The sequence below is a fragment of the Trichosurus vulpecula genome, chromosome 5, assembly GCF_011100635.1.
Source record: "Trichosurus vulpecula isolate mTriVul1 chromosome 5, mTriVul1.pri, whole genome shotgun sequence".
NCBI classification, from domain to species: Eukaryota; Metazoa; Chordata; class Mammalia; order Diprotodontia; family Phalangeridae; genus Trichosurus; species Trichosurus vulpecula.
Genome location: NC_050577.1, coordinates 274,480,451 through 274,503,804, shown reverse-complemented (window position 1 = coordinate 274,503,804; position 23,354 = coordinate 274,480,451). Strand labels below are relative to the sequence as shown.

At 38.3% G+C, this 23,354-nt stretch overlaps 1 protein-coding gene across 1 annotated transcript in view; it reads left to right on the top strand.

Moving 5' to 3' along the window:
* The window catches only part of LOC118851685 (transmembrane protease serine 12-like), a 74,300-nt gene extending 53,713 nt beyond the window's left edge, over window positions 1–20,587 (top strand). The window contains exon 5 of the mRNA XM_036761200.1: window positions 20,339–20,587. Coding sequence (XP_036617095.1) covers window positions 20,339–20,587 — 249 coding nt within the window. The remainder of the gene's footprint in view (window positions 1–20,338) is intronic.
* Window positions 20,588–23,354: the final 2,767 nt, after the last annotated feature.

Sequence of the window (23,354 nt, the reverse complement as noted above, 5' to 3'; positions counted from 1 at the left end):
TTTCCCTCTTTATTCACTTTTCTTCCTTAAGCCTGTCCCTTTTCAAAAGTGTTTGCTTTTGACCACCTGCTCCCCCAGTCTGCCCTCCCTTCTATAATCCCCCCTCTCTTATCCCCTTCCCCCCTACTTTCCTGTAGGGTAAGATACCAAATTGAGTGTGTATGTTATTCCCTCCTTAAGTCAAATCCAGCGAGAGCAAGATTCACTCATTCCCTCTCGCCTTCCCTCCTCTTCCCTTTCATTATAACTTCTTTTTCTTGACACTTTTATTTGAGATAATTTACCCCATTCTATCTCTGCCTTTATCCTTCTCCCAATATATTCCTGTCTCACCCCTTAATTTTATTTTATTTTTTAGATATCATCCCTTCATATTCAACTCACCATGTGCCTTCTGTCTATATATATAAGGTTTCATGAGTTATGTAAACAAAATAGTTCAACTTTAGTAAGTCCGTTATGATTTCTCTTTTCTGTCCACTTTTTCATGCTTCTCTTGATTCTTGTATTTGAAAGCTGGAATTTCTATTCAGCTCTAGTCTTTTCATTGAGAAAGCTTGAAAGTCCTCTATTTCGTTGAAAATCCATATTTTACCCTGAAGTATTATACTCAGTTTTTCTGGGTAGGTGATTCTTGGTTTTAATCCTAGCTCCTTTGACCTCTGGAATATCATATTCCAAGCACTTTGATCCCTTAATGTAGAAGCTGCTAGATCTTGTGTTATCCTCATTGTGTTTCCACAATACTCAAATTGTTTCTTTCTGGCTGCTTGCAATATTTTCTCCTTGACCTGGGAACTCTGGAATTTGGTGACAATATTCCTAGGAGTTTTCTTTTTGGGATCTTTTTCAAGAGGTGATCAGTGGATTCTTTCAATTTCTATTTTACCCTCTGGCTCTAGAATATCAGGGCAGTTCTCCTTGATAATTTCTTGAAAGATGATATCTAGGCTCTTTTTTTGATCATGGCTTTCAGGTAGTCCAATAATTTTTTAAATTGCCTCTCCTGGATCTATTCTCCAGGTCAGTGGTTTTTCCAACGAGATGTTTCACATTGTCTTCCATTTCTTTATTCTTTTGGTTCTGTTTTATAATGTCTTGATTTCTTATAAAGTCACTAGCTTCCACTTGCTCCAGTCTAATTTTTGAGGTAGTATTTTCTTCAGTGGTCTTTTGGACCTCCTTTTCCATTTGACTAATTCTGCCTTTTAAGGCATTCTTCTCTCATTGGCTTTTTGGAGCTCTTTAGCCATTTGGGTTAGTCTATTTTTTAAGGTGTAATTTTCTTCAGTATTTTTTGGGGTCTCCTTTAGCAATTCATTGACTTGTTTTTCATGATTTTCTTGCATCACTCTCATTTCTCTTCCCAATTTTTCCTCTACTTCTCCTTACTTGCTTTTCCAAATCCTTTTTGAGCTCTTCCATGGCCTGAGACCAGTTCATGTTTTTCTTGGAGGCTTTTGTTGTAGGCTCTTTGACTTTGTTGACTTCTTCTGGCTGTATGTTTTGATCTTCTTTGTCACAAAAAAGATTCTATAGTCTGAGTCCTTTTACTCTGCTTGCTCATTTCCCCAGCCAATTACTTGACTTTTGAGCTTTTAGTCAGGGTTTGACTGCTTTCAGAGGGGAGAGTGCTTTGTCCCAAGCTTCAGGGGTTTTGCGCTGCTGTTTTCATAGCTACTTCTATTCTAAGGTGTTATGATGTTCCTCTCCTGGCCTGTCCTCTGATCTGTGAGTGCAGGCACTCCTTTCTGCCATGCAACCACCAGGACTCCCTCTCTACAGCCACCACAAAGCTCTGCCACAGGAGAACTCTTCCTCCCTGAAGAAATGCCAACCAGGACTGTGACCCAGATCCGAGCAGGGCAAAGCAAGAGAACCTTGTCTCAGCACCAGCAGAGCAATCTCTGCACTCCTGTTCTAATCAGCCATTTGATTCCTCCCACCATGTGGGCCAGGGGCTCCGGAAGCAGCTGCTGCTACTGCTGCAGCCACCTCCACCACCCCGGGGCTACAGCTGGACCACGCACTTTCCTCACCCAGATCCAGCATTTTTCCCACTGACCTGCTAAGTTGTCTTTGGAGTTTGTGGGTTGAGAAGTCTGGTAACTGCCACAGTTCAGTGTTTCAGGGCCTTGAGGCCTGCTCTGCCTGTTCCACTCTGGCCTGGTCTGTCCTGGCATGGCCCATGCTGGGCCATGCTCTGCTCCCAGCACAGTGCAGTGGATTCTTCCCAGTGACCATCCAGGCTGTCTTGGGCTACAGACTTGTTTCCCTTTGGTATTTTGTGGGTTCTGTACCTCTAGAGTTTGTTTAGAGTCATTTTTTACAGATTTTTGGAGGGATTTGGGGGAGAGCTCAAGCAAGTCCCTATTCCCAAGCTACCATCTTGCCTCCATCCCCCCCACCATCCCCTTTTTTGAATGAAACTTTCCCTTGATATATCTGATTTTCTTGAATTGGTATCCTGTTTTCCCCATTCTATTGTTTTCTTCTATTTCTTCACATTGCTCATTCAAAGAAACCTTCTTATGTCTTCTTGCTCTTCTCTGGAATTCTGCATTTAGTTGGGTATATCTTTCCCTTTTTCCTTTCCTTTTTGCTTTCCTTCTTTCCTCGGCTATTTGTAAGGTCTCATCAAACAGCCCTTTTGCTTTAATATAGAAGCTGCTAAATCTTGTGTTATCCTGACTGTGTCTTCATGATATTTGAATTGTTTCTTTCTGGCTGCTTGCAATATTTTGTCCTTGACCTGGGTGTTCTGGAATTTGGCTGTAATATTCCTGGGAGTTTTTCATTTTGGGATCTCTTTCAGGAGGTGATCCATAGATTCTTTCAATTTCTATTTTACCCCCTGGTTCTAAAGTATCAGGGTAGTTTTGCTTAATAATTTTTTGAAAGATGATGTCTGGGCTCTTTTTCTTGATCCTGGCTTTCAAGTATTCCACTAATTAAATTATCTCTCTTTGGTCTGTCTTCCAGTTCAGTTGTTTTTCCAATGAGATATTTCACATTTTCATCTGTTTTTCTGTTCTTTTGATTTTACTTGTTTCTTGATGTCTCATGGAGCCATTAGCTGCCACTTGCCCAATTCTAATTTTTAAGGATTTATTTTCTTCAGTGAGCTTTTGTACCTCTTTTTTTCATTTGGCCAATTCTACCTCTTACGGAGTTCCTTTCTTCTGTGATTTTTTTGGCACATCTTTTTCCATGTGGCCAATTCTGCTTTTTAAATTCTTTTCTTTTTCTTCTTTTTTCTTTATTGGTGCCAAGTCACTGTATTGGGATGTAAATGGTGGTAAGACATGGACACGTAGATGTAGGAGATGTAGAGCTCCACGTTGATCTGCCAGTTAGTGGTGGCCTCCACGTCCTGGTGGTAGTTCTGTCACACCTGGGAGGGAGACAAGGTCATCATGGTGTTGGAGATAGTGGAGGTGGTGAAGAAGAAGATCAGGAGGAAGAGGAGAGAGGAGGCAGCTGTGCAGCAGCTGCGGCTGTGGCTGTAGCTGGGGCAGTGGCAACAACGGCCAGGGGCAGCTAAGGTGGATAGCTCCTGATGAAATGGTAGGATGGAAGAAGTGTTGGTTAGTGGAGGTAAAGATGGAGAGGTGGCTTAGGGTGGCTCTGGCAGGGAATCGAGCAGTGGGTTTTGTTCAAGCACTGATGAAGCAGTCACTCTCCTTCCCTATTCTCCTGGCCAGGAGTTCTTTTCTTTAGTGAATATTTGTATATCTTTTTCCATTTGGCCAATTCTGTTTTTTAAGGTGTTATTTTCTTCAGGATTTTTTTGTGACTCCTCAAGCTGTTGACTCTTTTTTCTTGATTTTCTTACATCATTGTCACTTCTTTTCCCAATTTTTTCTCTACCTCTCATTTGATTTTTAAAATCCTTTTTGAGTCCTTCTAGGAATTCTTTTGGGAACTGAGATCAGTTTACATTTTTCTTTGAGGCTTTGGCTAGAGCAGTTTTGTTGTCATCTTGTGAGTTTGTTTTTATCTTCTCTGTCCCCATAGTGACTTTCTATAGTCAGGTTCTTTTTTGTTGTTTGTTCATTTTCCAGCCTATTTCTTGACTTTTGACTTTATGTTAGAGTTGGATTTTACTCCTGGGGTGGAGGGGGCCTGTCTCAAGCTTCAGGTGCAAGCTTTCTTTGTAGAGCTGTTTTCAGAGTTAGTTCTGGGGGTATGTAACTTTTCAGCTCTTCCAAGGTAGTATGATTTAAGGGGAAGTGTATTTACTACTCTCCTGGTCTGTGCTCTGGTGTGTGAGTGACCCCAAGCATTCTTTTCTACCCTGGGATTGTGACCAGGGTCTCCACTCCCCTGCAGCCACAAGCTCTGGTGTACTAGTGCTCTTCTTTTTCCTGAGACAGCAACTCAGGGCTTTGACTCAGATCTACATATGATCAATGCAACAAAGTCTTGCACCCAGTGCCAGTGCCTGTAATCTCCTTCTGACCAGTTATCTGACCCCTTTGCTGCCTGTGGCCTGAGAGTTCTAGAAGCTGCTGCTGATTCAGTTGCCCTTAAGGCCTGCTGTTGGCTTTCTGAGGCTCAGCCTGCTACTGTCTTGTTAGGGCATTGCCAGTGCTGGACTGCACTCCACTCTCATCCTGGTGCAACAAACCTTTCCCACCTACCTTCAAGGTTGTCTTGGGCTGAAAAATTGTTTCACCCCATCTTTTTGTGGATTCTGCTGCTCCAGAATGCATTTGAGGGGTTATTTTAAAGTTGTTTGGAGGGGAATTTGGGAAGCTCAGGCAAGTCCCTGCCTTTTCTTTGCTATCTTTGAAATTCTTCTTTTTCATTCTCTGTTTTATTCTCTGTTAGTATCACTGTCCTTCAGTTCCTATACTGTTCTACCCCCTGTGCCCCACCCACCACCCACCACATTCTAAGAAAAGAAAAAGAAAAGCCATCCTTTATAATAAATAAGGCTAGTCATACAAAAACAAATCCACACATTTACTAGATCTGAAAATGAATGTTTTATTTTGCTCCACTGATTCATCATCTCTGTCAGGAGATAGGAGGCATGTTTCATCGTCAGTTTTTCTAAACGAGATACATAATTATTCAAAAGAGAAATGGACCTAAGCATCCACATAGGAAAAACCCCTGGGTGAAGATTGCCTATTGTCTAGACTTTGATATGCAGTTGGATGTGTGGTTTATAGAACTTTTCTGTCAGTAAAGATATTTGGGAGAGACTGCAGATGGACAGTAAGCTGGGCCTAGAATTGAAGAGGAGGAGAGGAATAGACTGGGCTTGTCATGGCACAAATTACAGAATTCTCTTAATGACTTTTTCCTGAAGCAATGACTCATCTTTTTAATACCAGTACTTTCAAGTAAAGTCCTTGGAAGCTGAAGATCTCTCAAAAGGGAATGGAGACATGCATGGTGGGTGTTAACAGGCACCAAAACATTTCAGATGAGAAATTATACAGGAAGAGTGATGTAAAAGGTTTAACTAGAGATGGCTCACATGTTTCATTGAAATCCATGTAATTTTAAGAGAGTGTGTGGAAGGCTTTTGATCCTTGGGTGAACCTCTTGTAGCTAATTTATGGGAGGCCCTGGATGAGAGCCACATAGGCTGGAAAAACATATGGGCTGTGATCTGCATCACTGGAGGGAATACATCAGTCAGACTAGAGCTCCTCTGGAATATTGGAGTATTGTTTCATGACGTATGGTGCCTTTGAGCATAATGTATTCTCCCTGAGATATGATTGTTATTCCTGCTTTTAAGGATTTAACTTAATTCATAATAAATCCTATAAATGCACCCCTAATTTAAATTCTGTATTTATCGTTATGTTTTTAATGTGTTTGTTTTCTAATCTATTTGGCCATCTTCCTTGATTTTAGGATTTTATTGGAGAGTTCACCCTATTGACATTCACAGTTATGATTGTAAAGTTTGTTTATTCTTCTATGAAATCCTCTTATAATCTTTCTTCTCATTTCCTCCTCACTTTTCCTTTCCTTTTTATCTATAGTTTGCATTGCTTCTAACAATTTGATCCCAGGGTCCTTTTATTCTCTTTTCCCTTCTGGCCCAGACTTAGATCACTGAATTTTCTCCTCTCTCTCTCTCTCTCTCTCTCTCTCTCTCTCATTTTTTTTAGGAGGAGTAGGACCTGGAGAAGTAGGACAGGAGAATCAACCTCAGTAACTAATTTTGCTTGATCCAGTCCCCTTCCTAACCCTCTCCTCTAACTCATACACCCCTCCTCTTCCTCCCTAATAGTCCCAATCTAGACCCATCTTCACCTTATTCTCCTTCTGTTACTATATTTATTTTTTTTTTGCTTTTTGGCAGGGCAGTTGGGTTTAAGTGACTTGCCCAAGGTCACACAGCTAGTACATGTGTCAAGTGTCTGAGGCCGGATTTGAACTCAGGTCCTCCTGACTCCAGGGCCGGTGTTCTACTTACTGCGCCATACTATAATTATTTTTGTACCTCATTTTGCCTAGTGCAGAGAGTGTGATTCATGAGACTTTCTCTTTACTATAACCTACTCCATTGTGCTTGAATGATTTCTCCCTGTGGTGCTCAAATTAAATAAATATTAAGTCCCTTCCTACCCTACTCTTCTCTAGGATTCTTCTTTTGCATAGCCTATCCTACATCTTGTCTCTCTTTGTTTTTTTCATTGATTTGGAGTCCCAAGATGAGTTTGTATCCTTAGCACTGGATCATCACCTAGAACCTTACAGCTATTCAGACCAGTTCACTTTTCTTAAATTTCTTTTATCTGCTCCATATCCATTTCTAAGACTGTCAAGCTTTGGTTTTCTTAAAAGAAATCCTTGAAATTCATTGTCTGTTAAAAGTACATTTAAAAACTATTTTAGAGTTATTTCATTTTTGTAGGATATTATCTGCGGGTGTAAGCTTTGGTTTTTGGTCTGAAGCTAGGGAAGGCTTAGCAATAGATTGGTGGGGTAGAAGGGATACCTCTCCACATCCTACTACTAACAGGGCTCTGGCTTTTCGATAGCTTCACTGGCCTCTTTTCCTTGGGTGAAACAAGCGTTGAGTCTGGACCTGAATCAGGTCCCTTATTGTTGTCATTAGGACAGTATCAGGCACAGGGCTGGTTCACTTTTCTAATCTTTAGGACAGAGCTCACATCTGCTCTGGGCCTTTGCTCCCACCTTGGCCTAAAGAACCCTGCACCTTGCTATACCTGGAGGCCAACCATTCCCCTACTTTGGGTGGTAGTCTAGTTCATCATCTTGTCCCCATTTTGTCTTGGCATTGGGTTCTACCGTATCTATTTATGGAAAATTTATACCTTTTGGAAAATCTTTGCCTTGGGGTAAAACCCTGGTGGTCACTTAAAGGAAGGAAATTGGAAGAATGATATCTTAAGAGTGTGGGAAAGACAATGAAGGCTTTTTAAGACTGGGAGAGACCTGAACATTTTTATAGGCAGTGGGGAAGAAGCCAGTGGGTAGGGAAAGATAGATGATGAAAGAGAAAATGAATCACGGAAGGGTCAAGTTTCTGGAGGGTATGAGATCAAGGAGAGTTAAAGGACAAGATGAAGGGCCACTTCTTTCTCAGGAAATTTCAGGATGTTTTGAGGGATTTTGAGATGGAGATTAAAGAACATTTTGTCCTTTAAGTTTACACTGGATACTTTTATTTTCTCAGTAAAGTAGGAGGCAAGGGGGAAGGAAAGGAAAGTTGTTGGTTTGTTTTTTTTTTAAATATGTGCCTTCTTTTGTATCCTTTTAACTTAAAGAAATGGAGCCAAATGGTTATCATTTATATAGCAATATTGTATTTATAAACCAAACTGTCATGTTATGAAAGTTTGTAGGTTTTCCTGTTCTCTCCTTCTCTTCCTCCCACCTTTTTTCTGTTTCTTATGAGTGAGAGATTAAAAACAGTCTGATTTGCTCTGACCAACCTGGTCCCTGGAGAATAGAGCAGGCCCATCAGACTAAGGAAGGCCAGAGAAGAGAAACAATGTCAAACTGGGGCTGGTTTAGGTGCTCAAGGAGAGGGAATGTTTGGAAAAGCCACATAAGGACCATGATATGGAGTCAATCAGGGAAGAATAAAAGGATTTCCATGGAGCAATCTGGGTCACTTTTAGTTAGTTAACGTAAATCAATAGTGGATACTGTTGCCATGGTTGCATGATTTCCTGCAGCATCATTCAAGCTGTTTCTTAGGAGTAGGAATAGTGAAGATAAAGAGTTGAGTGGTCAAGGGTTCAGGTTTATCTAGAGATGGAAAGCATAAGAACAAGGTATCAAAAACAAATGCCCAACAGACAGTAGGCACTTAATAAGGGTTTAAAAATTTTTTTTAAATTTATTTTTAGTTTTTTCCACATTCATTTCCATAAGATTTTAAGTTCTAAATTTCCTCCTCCTCCTCCCCCTCCCCCCTTCCCAAGACAGTGTGCATTCCGTTATAGGCTCTACATATATGCTCATATTAAACACATTTTCACGTTAGTCATGTTGTAAAGGAGAATTAGAACTAATGGGAAGAAGTATGATAAAGAAGAAACAGAACAAAACAAAAAAAGAGAGCTAATAGTATGCTTTAATCTGCATTCAGACTCTATAGTTCTTTTTCGGATGGATAGCATTTTCCATCATGAGTCTTTTAGAGTTGTCTTAGATTGCTGAGAAGAACTAAGTCTATCAAACTGAGTCATCACACAGTGTTGCTGTTACTGTGTACAATGTTGTCCTCACTTCACTCAGCATCAGTTCATGTAAGTCTTTCCAGGTTTTTCTGAAGTCGTCCTGCTCATCATTTCTTACAGCACAATAGTATTCCATTACATTCATATACCACAACTTGTTCAGCCATTCCCCAGTTGATGGGTATCCCCTCAATTTTTAGCACTTTGCCATCACAAAAAGAGCTGCTATAAATATTTCTGTACATGTGGGTCCTTTTCCCATTTTTATGATCTCTTTGCAATATAGACCTAGAAGTGGTATTGCTGGATCAAAGGGTATGCACAGTTTTATAGCCCTTTGGGCATAGTTCCAAATTGCTCTCCAGTATGGTTGAATCAGTTCACAACTCCACCAACAATGCATTAGTGTTCCAATTTTCCCAAGTCTTCTCCAACATTTATTGTTTTCCTGTTTTGTCATGTTAGCCAATCCGATAGGTATGATGTGGTACCTCAGAATTGTTTCAATTTACATTTCTCTAATCAATAGTGATTTAGAGCATTTTTTCATATGCCTATAGATAGCTTTAATTTCTTCCTCTGAAAATTGCCTGTTAATATATTTTGACCATTTATCAGTTAGAGAATGACTTGTATTTCTTATAAATTTGACTCAGTTCTCTATATATTTTTAAAAATGAGGGCTTTACCAGAGACATTGGCTGTAAAAATTGTTTACCAGCTTTCTGTTTTCCTTCTAATCTTGGTTTTATTGGCTTTGTTTGTACAAAACCTTTTTAATTTAAGGTAATCAAAATTATCCATTTTGCATTTCATAATGTTCTCTCTCTTGTTTGGTTATAAATTCTTCCATTCCCCACAGATCTGACAGATAAGCTATTCCTTGCTCTTCTAATTTGCTTATAGTATTACCCTTTATGTCTAAATTGTGTACCCATTTTGACATTATCTTGGTGTAAGTGTAAGATGTTGGTCTATGCCTAGTTTCTGCCGTACTATTTTCCAGTTTTTCCAGAAATTTTTGTCAAATAGTGAGTTCTTATCCCATAAGCTGGCATCTTTGGGTTTATTAAACAGTAGATTGCTGTAATCATTTACTACTCTGTCTTGTGTACCTAACCTTTTCCACTGATCCACCACTCTATTTCTTAGCCAGTACCAAGTAGTTTTGATGATTACTGCTTTATAATATAGTTTTGGATCTAGTATGGCTAGTGCACCTTCCCTAGCATTTCTTTCCATTAATTCCCTTGATATTCTGGACCATTTGTTCTTCCAGATGAATTTTGTTATTATTTCTTCTAGCTCTATAAAATAATTTTTTGGTAGTTTAATTGATATGGCACTGAATAAGTAAATTAATTTAGGTAGAATTGTCATTTTTATTAGCTCAGCCTACCCATGAGCAACTGATATTTTTCCAGTTATTTAGATCTGACTTTATTTGTGTGAAAAATGTTCTATAATTGTGTTCATAGAGTTCCTGGATTTGTCTTGGTGGGTACTCGCAAATGTTTTATATTATCTACATTTACTTTAAATGGGATTTCTCTTTCTATCTCTTGCTGTTGGGCTTTGTTAGTAATATATAGAAATACTAATGATTTATGTGGGTTTATTTTATATCCTGTAACTTTCAATACATCAATTCATAACAAACCTTCCCATGCTTCCCCAAAATTTTCAGATTCATTGGTCATTATGTCACAGCAATATTAAGTCTCTTAATTTCTTGCAAAAGAAGGGAGAGTGATTGGGAGGCAAGTAGATGACAACAAGAAGAATCTTGATAAGGTAATATCTGTAGAATTGAGTGATCTTTAAAAGAAGAGAGATTGGGGCAGCTAGGTGGTGCCGTGAGGAGGGCACCAGCCCTGGAGTCAGGAGGACCTGAGTTCAAATCTGGCCTCAGACACTTGACACACGTACTAGCTGTGTGACCTTGGGCAAGTCACTTAACCCCAATTGCCCTGCCAAAAAAAAAAAGTGCAAGTGATGGTCCAGAGGGAGAATCTAGAAATAGTAAGAGGAGGAGTATAGCAACTCTTTTTATTCAATTTTATTTTAGTTCCAAATTCTCTCTCTTCCTTGCCCCTCCTATACCCAATGAGAAGTCAAGAAGTACAAAATTCATTACAAAATTCAAGTCATGCAAAACAAATTTCTACATAAGATATGTTCCTGTCTCCCTCCCCCCACAAAAAAGAGAAAGAGAAAAAATATGCTTCAATCTGCACTCCATCAGTTCTCTATTTGGAAGCATTTTCCATTGTGAATCTTTTGAAATTGTGGTGGGTCATTGTGTTGATCAGAGTTACTAAGTCTTTCACAGTTCATTATCTTTTTTTTTTTTTTAGTTTTCAACATTCACTTTTTAAGATTTTGAGTTCTAAAATGTTCCCCCCCCGCAAGATGACATGAAATCTGATATAGGCCAATCATATTAAACATATTTCCACATTAGTCATGTTGTGAAAGAAGAATCAAAACAAAATGGAAAAACCAAGAGGAAGAAAAAAACGAAAACAAAAACAGAGAGAGAGAGATAATAGTGTGCTTCAATCCACATTCAAATTCCATAGTTCTTTTTCTGGATGTAGATAGCATTTTCTATCATGAGTCTTTTGAAATTGTCTTAGATCATTGCATTACTGAGAAGAACTAAGTCTATCAACGTTGGTCATCACACAATGTTGCTGTTACTGTGTACAGTGTCCTGGTTCTGCTCACTTCACTCAGCATCAGTTCATGTCAGTCTTTCCAGGTTTTTCTGAAATCTATCTGCTTATCATTTCTTATGGAACAATAGTATTCCATTACATTCATATACCACAACTTTTTCAGCCATTCCCTAATTGATGGACATCTCCTCAATTTCCAATTCTTTGCCATCATAAAAAAGGAGCTGCTATAAATATTTTCATACATGTGAGTCCTTTTCCCTTTTTTATGATTTCTTTAGGATACAGACCTAGTAGTGGTATTGCTGGGTCAAAGGGTATGCACAGTTTCACAGTCCATTATTTTTGCAATATTGCTGTTACTGTGTAGATTGTTCTCCTGGTTTTCTGTTCACTTCACTTTGCATGTGTTCATATATGTCTTCTCAGGTTTTTCAGAAATCATCCCCTTCTTCATTTCTTACAGCACAATAGTATTCCATCACATTCATATACCATAAATTGTTTAGCCATTAACCAGTTGATAGACTTCCCTTCAGTTTTTGATTCTTTGCTACCACATACTATAAATATTTTTGTACATATGGGTATTTACTTTTTCTTGGATCTCCTTAGAATTTAGTTCTAGTATTAGTATTGCTGGGTCAAAGAATATGCACAGTTTAATCACTTTTGGGAAATAGTTCCAAATTGCTCTCCAGAATGATTGGATTAGTTCACAGCTCCACTAACAGTGCTTTAGCACCCTATTTTCATATACCTCCTTCAATATTCATCATTTTCCTTTTTCTGTTATCTTAGCCAATCTGATGGGTGTGAAGTGTTACCTCAGAATTATTTCAATTTGCATTTCTCTTACTATTGGTGATTCAGAGAATATTTTCCCCTAACTATTGATAACTTTGTTTTCTTCCTCTGAAAAGTATGTTTTCGTATCCCTTGACCATCTACCAGTTGGGGAATAGCATATAATTGGGGAAAATAGCTCCTAATAATTGCTTTAATTTCATCTTCATTGGTGGTGCTTTCACCCTTTTCATTTTTGATTCTGGTGATTTTGATTTCTTTCTTTTTTAAAAATCAAATTGATCAATGGTTTATCTATTTTAAAAGAAAATATAACAAAATTATAAAGTTTAAGTAGGGCTCAAATGAAGTAATGTGAGAAGACGTTCCCAACTTATCCCTTTGTGGAAGTGGGAGGTTCGCAAGTTATACACATTGCACATGTTTTTGGACTTTCTCAATACATAAATCAATTGTACTTTATTTTCTCTTAAAAATACTATTTGTCACCTGGGATGGCTCTTGGAGAGGTGGAGATGATATAAATTTTCCCCTAAGAATTGCTTTGGGGGCATCTCACATATTTTGGTATGTTTTCTCATTATTATAATTTAATAAAATTATTGATTATTCTATAATTTATTCTTTGACTCATTCACACTTTAGGATTAGGTTTTTTAGTTACCAGTTTTTAATCTATGTTTCAAAGCCCCTTTATTAAATGTAATTTTTATTGCATTATAGTCAGAAAAGGTACATTTAATAGTTCTGTTCAGCATTTGTTTGTGAAGTTTTTAATGCCTTAATACATGGTTACTTTTTGTGAAGATGTCATACACAGCTGAGAAAGAGGTATATGCCTTTGTAGTCCCATTCAGTATTCTTCAGAGGTCTATCATAGCTAAATTTTCCAAAATTCTATTCATGTCCTTAACTTTTTTCTTATTGATTTTATGGTTAGATTTATCTAAATGTAAGAGGGGTAAATTGAGGTCACCCGCTAATGTATACTTTAATTGTCTATTTCCTCCTATAACTCATTTAACTTTTCTTTCAAGAATTTGGATGCTATTTAGTGCATATATGTTCAGGAGTGATATTAATCCATTTTCTATGGTACCTTTTAACAAAATGTATTTTCCTTGATTATCTTTTTTTATTATGTCTATTTTTGCTTTTGTCTGAGATCATAATTACTATTGCTGCCTTTTTTACTTTAGCTGAAGCATAATAGATTCTGTTCCAGTCCCTCACGTTAACTGTATGTCTTTCTGTTTCAAGTGTATCTCTTGTAAACAAAATATTGTTGGATTTTGCTCTCTAATCAATTCTGCTATCCTCTTCTGTTTTATGGGTGAGTTCATCCTATTCACATTCAGTTATAATTTCTAATTGTGTATTTCTCTCCATCCTCTTCTCTTATACTTATCTTTCTCTTTTTTACACTGCCCCCTTCTCAAGAGTTTGTTTTGCTTCTGACCACTGACTCCTTTAATCTATCCTTCCTCTTATAAAACTCTACCCCTTTCTCTTAGCCCATTTCCCTCCTACTTCTCTGTTGCATAAGATGAATTTCCATACTAATTTTTGTGTGTGTACATATGTATATTCTCCCCTTTTTGAACCAGTTCAGATGAGAGTGGTGTTCAGATGTTGCCTGTTCCCCTTCACCATTCTTTCTTCCACTATCCTCTATAAACTCTTCCTTGCATGCTTCATTTATGAGATAATTTTCCCCATTCTTCCTCTCCCTTCCTCACTCTCTCAGTGCATCCCTCTTTCTTACTCCTCCAATCTTCTTTTGAGATCATTCCAATACATATGCCCACTGTTTAAAAAGACTCTTTTATAGCCCTAGTGATGATAAAATTCTTAGTAATTATGATATAAGCAGATTTCTTACTCATGTTTACCTTTTTATGCTTGTCTTGACTCCTTTGTTTGAATGTAAGATTTTTTTATTCAGTTCTGGTCTTTTCATCCATAATGCTTGAAAGTTCTCTATTTCATTAAATATTCATTCCTCCTCCCCCCACTCCCCAGGATTATACTTAATTTTGTTGGGTAGGTTATGCTTGGTTGTAATCCTAGCTCCTTTGCCTTCTGGAATATACTATTACAAACCCTTCATTCCTTTAAAATGATAGCTACTAAATCTTGTGTGATCCTGACTGTGACTTCATGATATTTGGATTATTTCTTTCTAGCTGCTTTCAGTATTTTCTCCTTGACCTGGGGATTCTGGATTTTAGCTATAATATTCTTCATTTTTGAGTTTCAGGAGATGACCAGAGGATTACATCAATTTTTACTTTGCCCTCTGGTTTTATGATATCTGAGCAGTTTTCATTCATAATTTCTTGAAATGTTATATCGAAGAATTTTTTCTCCAAGGCTTTAGGCTAATTGTGTATTTTATGAGATATTTCACATTTTCTTCTTTTTTTTTTTTAGGCTTTTCACTGTTTTATTGTTTGGGCTTTTTTTAAATAATAGTTTTCACTTGACCAATTCTGATTTTTAAGAAGTTATTTTCTTCAGTATATTATGTGCCTCCTTTACCAAGATATTAATTCTCTTTTCATAATTTTCTTATATAGTTCTCATTTCTTTTCCCAATTTCTCATATATCATGTTCTTATTTGATTTTTAAAATATTTTTTTCTCTTTAATCCCCCCTTCCCCCATCACTTGTCTGTCTTTAACTCTTCTAGAAATTCTTGTTGGGTTTGTGTCCAATCTTCATTTTTCTTTGAGGTTGTGCTTGTAGATTTTTAAAGTTATTGTCTTAGTCCTTGTTTGAGTCTTAAGCTTCCCTGTCACTGTGGTTGATTTTTATGCTCAAGTTCTTTTTTAGTTTGCTTATTTTCCCAGTCTGTTTCTTGATTTTTTACTTTATGTTAGCGTTTATCTCTGCTTACCTGGGCGGGGGGAGTGGAGAGTGGTGCTCGATAACTGGCCCGAGCCTCTTTTTTTAATGTCCTTCTGCTGCTTTCACAGCTCTGTCTAGGGGCCTATAAGTTTTTGGTGCTTCCTGCATGGTGTGATCTGAGGTCTGTTCACTGCCCTCCTATTCTGCACTCTGCACATTTCTTAATTTGGTTTGAGTCTATTGGCTTGTATGTGGTTGAGTTTTCATAGACTGCTGCTGGACTCAGTCACAGTTAGCCCACTGGGAGTTCTGCTGTCGTTCAAAGTGACTGAATGACTGGCTGGCTGCCCCTTGGTTCTGGTTTATTCCACTACAGGCTTATGTGTGGGGCTAAAGGTTAGAGCTGAGTCCCAGCTTTGCTCTTGGGCTCACAGCTATGTTTTGGCAACTTGTTCCTTGTTCCTTACACCCTTGCTCCCTCACAATGGTGACCACTCCTCTCTGCCCTGGAATGGGGCAATGAGAGACAGACTGCCAGGTAGCATCCCTTCCTACTCCAATGCTAATACAGGAGCCCCCCGGGATTTCTTTCTTCCCAGGTGTCCAATCCCTTCATCCTGGGTGCTGGGCTCCTCACGCTGCTTCCATTGCCATGGCCCACTGCTGGTTCTACCTGCTTCTGCCACTGCTGCTGCTGCACCGCACTCATGGCCAGCCCCCAACCCAGTGTCCGTAAACATCTTTGTCTATCTTTCTAAGCTGCTCTGGCCTGGGAAAATGACTCACTGTGATTTTTCCTGGCTTTCCCTCTCAGAATTCAGTTTGGCATGTTTTCTAGGTGGTTGTGGAGGGGGTTGTGAGGCAGCTAAGGCAAAACTGCTGGTTCTCACTCCACTATATTGACTCTACCTCCCCCAACCCTTTTTCCTGGCCTGGTAAGGCAGAGGCCTTGAGAGAAGGAGCAAATAATACTAAGGAGAGTGGCTAGAGGTCACTTAATAATAACGGCTAGTATTTATGTAACACTTTATGATTTGCAAAGCACTTCACAAATAATTCATTTGATCCTCACAAAAACACCTACCAGTGAGGTAGGTACTATTTTGTCTCCGTTTTGTAGATGAGAAAACTGGGGCAGACAGAGGTTAAATGACTTGCTGTAATAGCAAGCATTCCAGCACACCCAGGATGGCTGCTAGCATAGGTTCTTAGGTCTGCTTTTCTAGGAAAGATTGCTCAAAAAGGGATTAATAGTCCTACTTTTAATTACATTTACTAGTTCAGGGGAAGGTCAGCACCCTGAACATCAGAGAAAATACAAAGAAAATACAAGCAAGAGATAAGCACAAAGACCAATAGACAGGGCTCTTAACTGCCTGAATCAAAGCAATATTGCTATATGCTTTACATACATAAGTGGATTCAGAGAGCCTTTACATCTGAACAGTTGGAGGGGGTGGGGAAGGTATGTCTGAACACATGACTACTCAGTCTTGACTAGGAAATCAAAAGATCCTTCTCATAAGCAAACTCCCAAAGCAAAATCTCACCTCAGAATATGTATACATTTCTCAGAGCCAGAAGGCATCACAACCCTTGTGACTCAGTGCCTAATTAACATAGGACCCAAAAGTGTGAAAGCCTTCCCACAAGTAAGCCTCACCCTAAGCAAGCTCCTCCTTAGGCAAGTCCCTCCCCCAGTGGGCTCTATGTGACTCAGGATGTATCACAGCTAGGCCAGAGCTCAAAGCAGTAATACATCCGTGATTGAACACATGTGGTCACATAGGCCTATTAATGGATGGGGAAGATCTTCCTATTCCATTAACATTACACTTGCCTAGGGTCATACAGCTAGGCAGTGTCTCAGTCAATATTTGAACTCAGGTCTTCTGACTCCATGTCTAGACCTCTATATACTGTTCAACCTAGCTGTTCCTACTTTCAAATAATTTACATTCTATGCAAGGGAAGGAAGGGGAGATGGGATAAACATATAAATAGGTAGGTAAGTACAAGATAATTTAAGGAGAAGAGCATGCTAACAGGTAGGGGAGTTAGGGAAGTTTCTTTTTTTCTTTTTCTTTTTTCTCTTTTTTTAGTTAGGGAAGTTTCCTATAGAAGGTGACACCTGAGCTAAACCTTTAAGGAAACTAAGAAGTCTAAAGACAAATCCTTGTGTAACAGACTTACTGGCAGTGGAGACTGAGGTGCCTTCTCCCAACAAAGGAGCCATAGAGCTGGGCTTATACAGATCATATCTGGGAGATCCTGACCTCTAAAAGAGAGATATCAGACTTTTTCTTTCATCCTCTGGCTCATTATCCCCCTGCTCTAGAGTAGAACTCTAGGGACTCTCTTAAATAAAGCCCAATTTTGGTTTATATCTAGGGTTTTCTCAAAAGGGATTAATAGGTTCCTTTAGAAAGCTGCTCAAATATATAAAGCAGATCAGGTATAGATAATGTGCCTATAAATAAGCTGTTTATTTCTTTCACCACAAAAGAAATGCATAAAGCATGAAAGACTAATAAAGTACTAATTGACAAATACTTTAAAGCATGATAGAATAACCCATCACTCCTATTTATACTTTTGGGAGGCTGACACTTAAAAGATCAAAACAGGAAACATTTTTCAGTACTTCTGAATAGGCATTTCATCTTCACTCTGGCTTTGCCCTGTCTGAAGAACTTCACTTAGGGTCCTCATCTTCTAGTGAGCCAGTACATGCACAGTTCATTCTACTATTGGTGGACATCTCTTCTGCTAGTCACCCAGACCCCTCAATGAATCTAGACCTCTTAAATTCACAAGGTAACCACTGAAGCTGGAAACATCTATCTCAGGAACATTGTTTAATCATGTATGCCCAGGGAAATAAACCCAAAGCAGAGGAGGTAATTAGGACTTTGAGAACCAGGCTTTCCTAGTAATTCACATATTTAAGCTTTCTCACAGTAGTGAACACTTCTCTCTGCCCTGGAATTGGATACCTCTGATATCCCAAGGGTATGCACAATTTAGGCACTTTGGGGTATAGCTCTAAATTGCTTTTCAACATGCCTAGATCAATTTACAACTCCATCAATGAACTTCCTTTCCTACAGCCCCTGCAATATTTATCTCTGTCAGTCATATGATGTGACGTATAACCTCAAAATTGCTCAAATTTGCATTTCTCTAATTGTTAATGGTTTGAAGCATATTTTCACATAGCCGTAGATAACTTAAGATTTCTTTCCTTGAGCACTGCCTGTTCAATCCTTTGACCATTTATCAATTAGAAAATGACTCTTATTCTTATAAAGTTTAATTAGTTCCTTATATAAATCTAAAAAATGAGACCTTTATCAGAGAAACTTGTTACAAAGACTTCCCCCGCCCACTGTTAACTCATTCCCTTCTCACTTCTCTTTGCTTGTGTAAAAACTTTTTAATTTTATGCCATCAAAGTTATAGATTTTATTATCTGTGATCCTCTTTATCCCTTGTTTGGTCATGTATTCTTCCCCAATCCATAGATCTACAACATAACCTCTTTCATGTTCCTCTAATTTGTTTTTAATGTGATCTTTTGCACCTAAGTCATGTGTTAATTTGTAGCTTATCTTAGTATATGGTGTGACATTTTGGTCTAAATCCAGTACCTGACATGATGCTGCCAGTTTTTCAGGTTGGTTTTTTTTTCTGTTTGGGGGTTTATCAAACACTGGGCTACTGGGTTGGTCTGATTTAGTATGTTGTTTACCTAATTCATTTCATCGATTGACCTTTTCATTAAAATAAACAAACAAACAAACAAACAAACAACACTACCAAATTGCTTCGTGGTATAGTTTGAGACTTGGCACTTCCAGGTTCCTTTTGTTCCCGCTTATTTTCATTATTTTCCCCAAAATTCTTGAATTTTTGATTGTCTAGATAAATTTTATTATTATTTTTTCTAGTTCTATAGTGACCCTTTGATGGTTTAATTGACCTGGCACTGAATAATTACATTAATTTAAATAGCATTGTAATTTTTATTATATTGACTTGGCCTACCCTTGAGCCACTAATATTTCTCCCACTATTTAGATCTGTCTTTATTTCTGGAAACAGTGTTTTGTAGTTGTATTCATACAGTGCCTGTGTATATCTTGTTGAGGAATCCCCCCCACCTCCACCCCCCCCCCCCCCCCCCGCCACCAAGTATGTTGTGTATTCTGTAGTTTTTTAAATAGAATTTCTCTTTCCATCTCTTTCTGCTAGGTTTTATCAGTAATATAGAGAAATGCTAATGACTTATGTGAATTTTGTTTACATCCTTCAGCTTCTTCAGTTGAATCTCTAAGGTTCTCTATGCCACCATAGCACCTGCAAAAAGCAATAATTTTGTTTTTTATTAGTCTCTGCTCACTTCTTCAATTTATTTTTCTTATTGCTACAGCTAGCATTTCTAGTACTATTTCAAATAGAATTAATGATTGTTGAACCCTTGCTTTCACCCCTGATCTTATTCAAAAGGCTTCCAGTTTATCCTATTATATATAATGCTGGCTTGATTTTATGTGTGTGTGTATACCAAGTGTATAGTGTATACCAAGTGTAAAGTGTAAAGTGTATACCAAGCAAAGTACTTGATTGATTGGTTAAAATTCCCCCAGAAGATAACAAACTTTCCTGGTTGCCTTGTCAAATCTACACATTTAACTCAAGATGAAAAAGTCTCTAGATGAAATTGTTTTTTGTAGTTCCCTTTTTAAATAGTGTAAAAAATGGATTTCCTTGAGAAAACTGTTTTAAATTACATTTCAAGTATTCCTTGAGCTGCTAACCTAAAGAGTGTTAGCATTTAATTGGCACGATGTTAGTTTATTTAAATCTCCAAGTCCTAGATACTGAGTCAGGAGGACCTGAGTTCAAATCTAGGCTCAGATACTTAATAGCTGAATGACCCCGGGCAAGTCACTTAACACTGATTTCCTCCCCAAAAAAGGGGGAAGGCAGCTAGGTGGCACAGTGGGTAGAGCACTGGCTCTGGAGTTCTCACCTACAGACTCTTAAGGTAATAGGGCTAGAAGAATCAACCTTTTTTGCCTCCCATTGATTTGAGGCCCATCCAATCATCAAGGTGTCACCCTAGCACCAAATAAAACTCTTTTGGTCAGTTCTTAGAAAGGTTGCAGGGTTCTTCAATACTCAAATGAATCTGTGATCACACTGATAATTCCCTGCCATCCTCACTGTTAACTGAAGTTACTTTATTATTTTGTAGCTTAAAGGATACTGAAATAACCATTGTTTGTGTCTGTTTGTGTTTGTTTCTATAGGGTGACAGTGGTGGGCCTTTAATGTGTTACGTTCCAGATGACGGCAAATTTTACTTAATGGGAATTACCAGTTTTGGATATGGTTGTGGCAGAAAAAATTACCCTGGCGTTTATGTCCAGGTGCAATTCTTCAGAACATGGGTGATAAACCAAGTGCTTCAGGCAGCTGCTGAAGACAGAAATAAGAAAAATAGACAGGGGCAGATCCTTCTTATTGTAGTCTTTTTCAGTTTACTAGTGGCCACATAAATTGGCACTAAGACCATAACTTCTTTTTGTAACTTGCCCTTTTTCACATACTCATATTGCCCAAAATGCTAACTAATCTTTTATGAGTAAGCTGGCCTCTTAGTTGTCGCATCCACATTTCTTGCTGATACAAAAGGGTTATGATGCTTTGGATATGTGGTTTTAAGTTAGATATGGAACCATAGACTTTTCCCTGGACAGTCCTAATTATATTGCTTTATTATGTTATAACATACCATACCATATCATTCATACGTGAAGAACTTTTCTCAGGGCTTATAAGCAAATATATACTTAGGTTTACTTTATTATGCATATATTTATATAAATAAAAGGAACTCAAACATAAATGACAGTTGGTTATTTATTAAATTCAGTGTGGTATAGTAGATAGAGTGCTAAACCTGAAGTCAGGAAAACTTGAATTCAAATTCTGCCTCTGAAAAAGCTCTGTGATTATGAATAAGTAAGTCATAATCTCTCTGAGCTACAGTTTTGTGTTCTCTAAAATAAGTGAAAAGGCATTTATTAAATGTCTACTATATGCCAGCTGCTGGCATTATAGTACTGAGTACTGCCTACTGAGGTTACAAATATAAGAATATAAGAAATATAAGAAAATAAATATAGGAAATATATACAAACATAAGATAATAAGATAGTTCCTGCTCTCAAGGAGCTTATATTCTAGAAGGGGAATCAACACATATAGGGGAGTGGAATTGAGGCCAGAGAGGAGTGTTTTAGTAGTATTGATTTGATTACTGTTTTCGGCTAGAGCTGGAATGTGTGTATGTGTGTGTGTGTGTGTGTGTGTGTGTGTGTGTGTGTGAAGGGTATGCTTGGGGCAGCATGTCATGAAAATGGCCAGGAAGTAGAGGGTAGGACTGGGTCTGGACCAGTTAGAGGCCCAGGGGCCCAGAGTGGGAGCTTGGTGTGCCTCCTCAGTGGTATAGGCTGGAACATAAGAACATGGGGTTAATGCCTGCTTTACAGGGTGGAGGTGAGCAGGTCAGTCTCCTTCAGGGGTGTGGCTTTCCTCATTGAAGCCAGAATGACTACCCTTACCACTATGGCTTACTCAGTAATTTATTCTGTGGTTCCTTTTACTGACTATAAGGAATTTGTCTCTGTCTCTTCCCTTCTTCTGAACTGATCTTTCTCCCTCCAACGCACTCTCATCTCGGTTAAATATGTGACTTGTAATACTCCAGTCAGATTGCTCTGCCAAGTTCAATCTGGATTTATAAATCCTTGTCTGCTTCCTTTCTGGGCTTAATTCTCTCTGCTCTCCTATTCTTACCATATCATTCAAGACGGTAGAACTGGCACAGACTTGAACAGCTGTCTAGATTTTAATAAATTACCACATTCACACTAAGAAAACAAAACAATACTGCTTAAAGAGCTAAAAGTTCTAAGCTCAGGTGTACAGTTTGCAGTCAAAAGCAGGGGAGGGAAAGGAGAAATAGCATGACTAGCTTTCCCTTTATCCCACACTCCTTTAGAGAATGGGTCAAAGAAAGATGGGAGATAAGCAGATTAAAGGAGAATGGGTCTCCAGTCCCACAAGGGCTCAGAGAGGGAACCTCTGATTAATCTCACCCAAAAGTCCTTGCTCTTGAAGGTCAAATGGATGCTGTCTCTCTTTGGGCTATTCCTGGCATATCTCTGGCTATTCAGTCTTCTTTGCTACTGGTATCATGATGCTGTGTGTTGCCTACAATCCCATGATGGGAAAGTTCAGTTTATAGATCCTTGCCGGTTTGCTGTCCTGGCTCTCTAATCTCTTCTTTCCCTCGGTACAGAATTTACTCACATTTCCCAAAGCAAGCATGAATGAAGAAGTTTAACCCAGACTAATTGCCTGTGTCATTCTGGATCCCAGATTGCAAACACGTTCACTAATCTCTGAGAAGAGAGCTACAAAAAATTTATAATAAACAGCAATCTCCTTTGCTGCTATGTCTCTCTGGTTTCAAGGAGATTAAGTTTTTAGTGGCCGAGATTGTTTCTGGGTTGTTTTGGCCTCCCCATTTTGATGCCTGCTTTACATACGTTAAATTTCTCTAAGACATTGTTAGTGTCTCTACTTTTATCCATTTCCAAGTTTTCAGAGTTAGCAGTTCATTTGAATAGGTTGTAACTATAATAATTGCAAGCAGTGTCTTTTCAGTCCTATCCTTTTCTTCTAATTTGGTGTTGACTTTAACTTTTATGCTGATTAGTTCGATGGTCTGATTACACACAGACAACCAATTCAGAAATGATTCCTATATCAATAAGCCAGTTATTTACTGTGTATTAAGATGTAATAAAATTTTTGTAAGATTATTCAATGCTCAATATGCCTAATACTTTCCAGTTACTTTCTTGAAGAAATTCTTCTTAATATGTAAGCATGAAAGTTCTGAGTAATCATCTACAAATCTTTGGTCACTCCAGTTCTTAATCCTCAATCATATTTTCCTTTTCTCTCATACCTTTCTTTGATTGAAGTCACCAAGTATCAAGGTTGTATTAGGAACAATATCCTAACCCCTGGTATCAAGACCATCCTTAAGACTGAGTTGTCTCAGGGGACTAAAGGCTCAAGCTGTTGGCCTCCTGAGAACAAAATAGATATCAGAAACTCTGGGCATATTCTCTGATGCTTGGAAGACCATAATGGACAACTGAGTAAGGGAATTTTGCTCAACTCAAGGCATCTTTAGTGCCTTTGTTGAATATCCCTTTCCTGCTTTGACTTAGTAAATCTCCTTTTGTT